We start from the raw sequence: 7,399 nt of genomic DNA on the forward strand, positions 1-7,399 counted from the left end.
GTTGCGTGAAGAGACGCGCAGGCGGTGATCCGCGCCCAGGCTCGCACGCACATGCGCCCTGCAGAAGGCGGGGAGGCCCTTCATGGCTACGTGATTCATTGTATGTATCATATCTCGCAAAGATAACAGCCCCCGCGCGTGAGAAGCTCTCTCTGGGCATGCAGTTCGTGTGAGACAGAGGGGGCGAGGGACACGGAAGGGACTGAGCGCGTGTGCGTGTGTCAGCTGTACGAGAAAACAGGGATTGCGAGGATAGATGGTTTTTTCCGTCGGCTGTAGAGACACAAACGCGAGGGGGGAGAGCCAGAATGAGTGCTGCGCGTGCAGGCAGAGCGGATGCAGAGGGAAAAGTCGAGAGCGTTTTGTGTGTGCACTCGCCAAAAACTGAACCTTTTGTTCGAGAGGACATGTCCCGCCTTCCTCTTTGTATGTCTCTGGCGCGATTGTGTTGAGAAAGGCAGGGACGCAGAGGCATTTTCGTTCCTGATTTTTATTTTTCGAGAGGGAAGGCACTTTTGGCAAAGGCATTGTGGTGCGCCGCCGCGTGCGTCTCGCCGCTTGGCGTGGCTCGCCGCTCTTTGTGCCGACCCTCGTGAGTCAGCATGTTTTTTCGCGACGAGGAAGGGCCGCTGCGAGCGACCAGGGGGCGAGGTGGCTGCGAATGGTGAGGAGATCCGCAGCCTTCCGTTCCTGAGCTCGGGGATGGGCCTCTGTGGGTCTTATCGCCCTCGCCCCTACGTTTTTGCACATACACACTCGTCTGTACGCAGAAACTCCAGGGCCTGTCTGCATGTGAACATTTGCGCACATCGGGAGAGCGAGAGATGCCTTCAGCTGTCGCCTCCGGGCCCCGTGTGTTGGAAGTATTCGTTTATTGTGCTGAAAGCCCGAAACGCATGTGCTCCTTTTTTGGCTGCTTGGCTCTTTGTGGCTGCACACGGGCGAGGGAGGACGAGGAGGGGGGCGGGGGCTAAGTAGGGCAGGCGATGACGCGGGTGAGGGCAGTGCCGCTGGAGGCTCGTGTGTCGCCTTTCTAGGGTCAAAGGCGGACTTCTCTTTTTCCGTTGACAGCCAGGAGGCCCGCCGGTCTCTCGGAACGCGAGAGTCAGCGTGCGAAGGGTGCGATGAGGCATTCGGGGGTCCCTAGATACGGGATTTTTTACCAAATCGGAAAGCCGTGGTTATACATGGCTGGGGGACAGAGAAAAGAGCCAGACGGCGAGAGGCGTGCACCGGAACTGACGCGGAGACACAGCCGGCAGGCCGGAGTCGTGCATTCTGTCCCCTGTCACGCCCCCGGCGCGACGGCTGTCGAGGAACGCGCACAGGAAGATTTTTGGTCCAGAAAACGTCTCTCAGCAGCTTCCGTGACAAACCGCGCAACCCCGTGTGCGCCCGTAGTCAAATACACCCAAAAAGATGCATGCGTAGGCATCTGTGTGTGTGTGACGATTGCGCGTAGTTTTTCCCGTGGCTCCGAGTGACGATTTTCTGAGCGAATGAGGCTTCGTCTGCTTCTTGGGGTCCGTGTGAGGGGCTTCTGAAATTTTACTCGTGGGTTTTTGTCGCTTGCCGGGCTAGCCCCCAGCCAGCGATGTTTCTGCTGCCCCGTAGAGTAGCCGCTCATAGTGCATCCAACTGGTTTGTCGTGCAGTTTGGAAAAGTCGACAGTGAAGTGATACCCGTAAACTCGTAGAGCCGAAGGTGACTGTCGAGCGCGTACGGCGTCTGCTGGTCTGGAGATCGAAGACGGAAGCAGAGGAGACAGGGCAGAAATGCAAGTTGTCGCAACGGGAGTTGGGGCGGCTGAGAACGACTGCTAGACATGAAGGAAACACCAATTGCATCTGCATGCCTTTGTGGGTTCTTCATGTTGTGGTTTGTGTGGAGCAGAGAGAGAAAAGTGCTCTGCCTTTTTATTTTTCTCCATGCCAGAGAGGGAGGGAGAGAGCGAGGGCCAGAACTGCAGGAGCGGAGAAGGCTAGTGTGTCTTTTTCCAGCTTGTCCGGTTTGTCGTGCGTGAAAAGGAGGAGGCCAAGAGGGTAGCTCGTTCTCACAGAATTCCCGATCAGACAACCCCGTTGTCCTGGAGTCGCCACTGTAGTAAAGGTGGGGAGGCCTTCAAAGTGAAGGGACTTACGTAAAAGAGGAGCGCGAAGCAAGTCAAGCAGCTGTTACCTCGCATGCGGATGCACGGATTCTGTACGTCTGATGCTTCTCGTTTTCGGCAGGCACCTTCCTTTCTTGTTCAACGAAGGGTGCGGGGAAATGAGGGCGTGGAAACGCCATGAGAGCCAGCGTGTCTCTTACCATCCACATAAAACGAGTGAGACTGCGACTTTTTTCCTGAAGAAGAGTGTGCGTGGCAGGTCTTGTTTGAAGAAGTAAGACGCGAGTTGGATAGTTGAGTGTGCATGTCTATGTAGTATTTTTTTATGCATAAGTCGCCTGTCGAGTGCCTGTCCCTCGAAACCGAACTGGTTTTCCTTAATTTAAGCCGACACGCGAAGGACATAAATCAGACAGACAAGCGAGGCAAAAGAGATAGGTTAAGTGCGCCCTGAAGGCAAGCGCATGCCACCTAACACAGGGAGCGTGGCTGTGGCGAATTCCATGTATGCTGCGCAACAGTGAGATTCGCGGTTTCAAGAACTTTGCCATACGCAGCCGTGCCGTAAGGCTTCTGCTGCCGCCACGACACTGCACGTGCTTCCGTCGTCGCACTCGCGGACAATGGAATCCCACATGCGCAGTTCGATGGATGCCCAGATGGGGGTGTGCTTTACTCCGGAGTCACCGCCTGCATTCTTTTCTTCAGTCTGAACTCTCAGGCGTCCATGATAGCAAGGAGAAACAGGGATTTACGCTTGTTCATGGAGCGAGTGCTTCTCTTGCACTGTTGTATGTCTCTTGCATTGTCAGAAGGGGTGGTTCAGAGTTCTTGTTCAGCCACGTCGTGCCCCGTGGTTTGACCTGTATTCCAGAGTGTAGGGTCTGGGGGCGTTACTAAGTCTTTTACCACTACGCAGCCTCTCACATTTCTACCACACCTGCCGCAACGAGTTCAGGGGCATACACTGCTGTTCACAGCCACACAAGAATTTGTAGGCTTGCAACGACGGCTCAAATCGTTTCGAAACTTCGAACACGGCAAGAGCAAGCCCTCCTGTGTGTATATTTTGTGGGAGAAAAGCTGCACGATTTCCTCGTCTCGTAGCAATACAAAACTCGACCAACACTGTGGAAGAATTTAGCTGATAGTCAGCGGGTTAGAGGTCGAGTATTCGTGCCGTCCTAAGGAGAAGACGCATACCGCGTTCGCTCGTCTCCGCCGGAGGCGTCTGGCAGCTTCGAGCTGTAGTATGTTTGTATAGTCAGCTGCGTGTTCTCCAAGACCGGAGCACCGCTCACTTCGTTATTGGACAACTCACCGTCTGCGAGTGAACTTCCGAGATGTGTATGAAATCGTGATTCCTTTAGAGTTACAGATGCTGGCATATAGAGCGCGATGCTCAAGTCACCGCAGCAACTAGATCACCCTGTGTCGTATCAGAAGACGGAACACGGTGTCTGATTCGAATGGAAAACAACCTCGCATGAAGTGCCTTCGTCAGCATACTCGAGCAGAGCTCAATGCATGCGCAGCCATCCTGATTTTATGTGGTCACTGCCAGGGCAGTGAAAGAGGGCGTACGGCCTTCTCGGTTGCTCACGTACGTGCAGAGCTGACCAATCTAACTTTCACCTGTGTTTCCTGTTTGGTCTGCGTTGCCAGCCAGTGCCCACATGTTAGCGTTCAGGCTATTGGAAGGCTAGAAGAGGCGATACGTTTGTTGTAGTGGATAGCAATTGCACGCCATCCGCTCCTGAGCAGGCTTCAACTCTACAAAATACTAACAATCCCGCCTTCGTTGTTGAACTGCCGCCGCCAGGTGTCTCGGTGGAACATACACAGCGTTCGGCTGCTAATCGTCGTCTTCACCGCCTTTATTCCTGGACGGAAACGCCGGAATTCGCGCGAGAGGACAAGTGCTACAAGCGACACCTTGTCCATGTGTATTGGCAGTACGGGTGCTGGGAGCAGGGGAGCCGCAGTGTGCGAAACATAGAAACGTACAAAACATCGCTGTAAAACAGGAAGAATGCCTCTGACGGATATTGCTGAAGAATTCGAAGCTGAGGAGTCTTCGTCGAAGCTGGTGATGGATGCATTTGCAAAGGAATCTCACTACAATGCAGCAGCAGTTGAGGCCTCACACCAAAATCGAGACAGGGACGGGCAAAGCAGGCGTTGGAGTCGTATGCACAAGGAGCCGCATGAACAGACTGCTGTATATTGGCGGCAGCCCCTCGCCCTGTGCTTCGCACTCTGTCCCTGTCTCTCAATGATCGAGAACGAGCGTTCAACCCTTTGAGCGGAGGAATGCTTCACCGGTTCTGCCTTCCAGTGGAGGGATTTCCGATGGACTTGCCAGTGTGGCTCATACCCTGCGGAGCCGCAAGCATCGATCTGCAGGGTCACTCGATCGGATTTCGACTCCGGCGAACGGCGAGAGGCGTGAAGTGCGCACAGGCGACTCTGGAGCATGAAGAAAACACCGTTCCGCGGACTTTATGTCGATAAAATGACCAGGCGGGCAAGTAACGGGTGCCGGCGAAGGAGGACGAGGCGCTTCCATGCCGCCGTCTGTTGCCCAGCATGCAGCCGCGCGGGCAAAGTCTCAGAACTGAACAAAGAGATGCACAGACCGCAGGCTGAAAAAGTGACAAACACAGCGGGCAAGACAGTCACACAGAACGGTTAAGCATGCCGCGGATCGCCTCATGAATCGTGGACCGAACCCGGTACTTTCTCGGTCGCCTAGGCAATCGCCTCCCGCCGTTGCGGGCTAGCCACGCTCGGGTACGGCGTGCGTCTGGAATAGCGGAGATTATCCCCTGTGTGTCGATACGAGGGGCTTCTGCCATTTTTGTGCACTTCGAATGATATAAACGGAAGTTCCATCCTTGGACTCTGGCGCTTCGGCCCTCTCCGACACACGAGGTCACAGAGAACGTGCAGCCAGAGTGCGCGCGTCGCGAGGGACTTGCGTGGGCTTTCAGGGTGTTACCCGGCGTCTCTTGCAGGTGCGTCCGCCAGTGTCTTGCGGTGCTTGGCAAAGCTTCCTTTGTGTAGTCAATCGATTTGACGCCTCGGGAATTGGAGGGACTTTCCGTCAGTCCCGCGTTTACGCGCCCAAACGGTTACCCTACCGACCAATCGTCGGCGTCATTATTTTTGTCGATCGCAAAACCCGCGTATTTTTCTGAGTTTCCCGTCGTTGTTTCCCGCAGAGGAGCTGTGGATTCACTGGTGCAACCTGTTTCGTGGCTGCACGCAAGCCATGTTGGCTATCTCCCGCCGCGTGCAGAAAGTTAGTCTCTTCTTTTATATCTCGTGGACCTCATATTGGAGGTTTTGGTAAAGTCGGCGTGGACTCCAATTCCTGGGACCGGATCTGCGCTTCCTCGTGGCACAGGAACCCCGTGGCCTGCAGATGATGTGCTCAGTTCCCCGTACTCGTCGGGATGTTTGTGCTTCTCTCAAAAGGATTCTCAAGCGCATTTCACACTAAAATCGTGAACAGGGTCGCGCATGCGCCTCCTTGGTCGGCGACGTTCGTCGTGGTAGCGGTCTGCGGAAAGACCAGCGGGCGATGGCGGTGAAGAAGAATTTGCTCCTCAATAAGTCAGCGGTGATGAAGGTTGTTTTCGTCGTCAGCCTGGCTCTTTTCTTCACGCGCGTTGTCCCTGGCTGCGAGGCGTCGGACTCGGACGAATCCTCGTCGAGCGCAGCTGAGGAGGCGCCTGGAGCGCACCCGTCTGGTGCTCGACCGCGCTCCGCAGGGCAACCCGGAGGCACCGGACAGCGCAGCACCCCTTCCAAGATTCCCAAGCAGCCGCGAACATCTTCAAGTTTTCAGCAGACCTACACCCTGCCTGCTCCCCTTCACGAACCAGGGGTCGAGAGCCAACGCCGGCGCGCCGGTGAGTTTGCCAAGTCTTGAGAACGTCGATTCCTGCATACGTCGATTCCTTCTGGTAGTCGCGCGAGCAAGGCGCATGCGGCTTCCTCCGGTACGGACTCGGGCGAAGCCTGCCAACTGCTGTAGCGCCTTCTGCAGTCAAAAGAACGTTCGGGCGGGCAAAACAGGCACAGGGTGCGACGTGCGAGAGAGAGCGTCTTCTGTGATGGGCGCAAGTCTTTCGTTCGCCGGTGGCGCTCGAATGTCTCGTCGATAGAGGCTCAGAGCCCGTGACCAAAATGATCGCAGAGTGCGCGGAAGTCACGCGTGTGAGCCTTGCCCCCCCACTGCGTCTTGCGGAGAGGTCCGTAGAGACCGGTGAGTCCCTCCTTTCGCCTGTGTAGGGGAGTGGAGGAGGACGTTTCTCCAGTCGCAGGCGTGCCGTAGGTCACGGGGACACGGCTGTATCCTGCGAACTCATTCTTCCAAGAGGCCTGCACGCAGTTCACATGAACACCCGCGGCGGCTCCAAGGCTCCGCAATGCGTTCGCTCGCTTGCTTCCTTGTGCATGTCCCCCTAATAGAGGAGCAACGGCGAGAACAAGAACTACTGGGTGCGCTTCTCTCGCATTATGCAGGCGGAGACGGCAGCGTGTCTTCGGGATTCGGCGGAATGTACGTCGATCCCGAAGGCGTGGATGAGATCATACAAGAAGGACTCCTGGCAGAGGCACTTCGCCAGGAGGAGGAAGATGCCCGACGAGGAAGGAGACGGTCATCTGGTCTGGGTCCACTTTGGCTCTTGGACCCCGGTCCTGGGAGAGGACAAGAACAGCCGCTCGGTTCCCAATTCATGGAAGGCAGACCAAGGATCGTGCCAGTCAGCCAGCCGCCGCGCCTGCCGCAGCAGCACGTTGCTGCTGCGAAAGGGCTTCGCTTCGCCTCAGACCGGGAGGAGCGTAAGCAAAACCCAGGACAGGCTTCTGACAGTGGGTTCTCGTGGGAACAAGCATTTGGTGAACGCGGGGCGAGAGCCCAGTGTCGAGTTAGGAGATGTGGTTAACAGGTAGTCGAACTGTGTGGCATTCATTTGGCACAGAGGGTTCAGCAACGTAGCGAGACCCTTAGCAAAAATACAGGGACGGCTAAGCGATGATTGTGGCAAGGCTGGCGCCTAAATTAGCGCCGCAGAGAAGCAACGGTGAATGCCGTTTCATCCACAGGTGTTCAACTAGAGGCGCACAAGCTCCAATCCGTACTGCTTTGTTCATCCGCCACCATCGCTGAGGATAATAGTTCGTAACATGTCCCGTGACCTCGTGCAAAAGAGCACGAACGCATCTTGTACCGGCAGAGTTGCCAGGTACCTGTCTCGTCAGCGGAGGACGGCAGTC

At 56.0% G+C, this 7,399-nt stretch overlaps 1 protein-coding gene across 1 annotated transcript; it reads left to right on the top strand.

Annotated features, from left to right (window-relative positions):
- Positions 1 to 5,696: 5,696 nt before the first annotated feature.
- On the top strand, positions 5,697 to 7,068 carry BESB_040830 (uncharacterized protein; the record flags this gene model as incomplete). Its single annotated transcript, XM_029362669.1, has 2 exons — positions 5,697 to 6,027; positions 6,644 to 7,068. 2 exons carry the CDS (start codon positions 5,697 to 5,699, stop codon positions 7,066 to 7,068), a joined length of 756 nt encoding a protein of 251 aa, XP_029221634.1.
- Between the last annotated feature and the right edge of the window lie 331 nt (positions 7,069 to 7,399).

This window comes from Besnoitia besnoiti, chromosome II (genome assembly GCF_002563875.1).
Source record: "Besnoitia besnoiti strain Bb-Ger1 chromosome II, whole genome shotgun sequence".
NCBI lineage: Eukaryota > Apicomplexa > Conoidasida > Eucoccidiorida > Sarcocystidae > Besnoitia > Besnoitia besnoiti.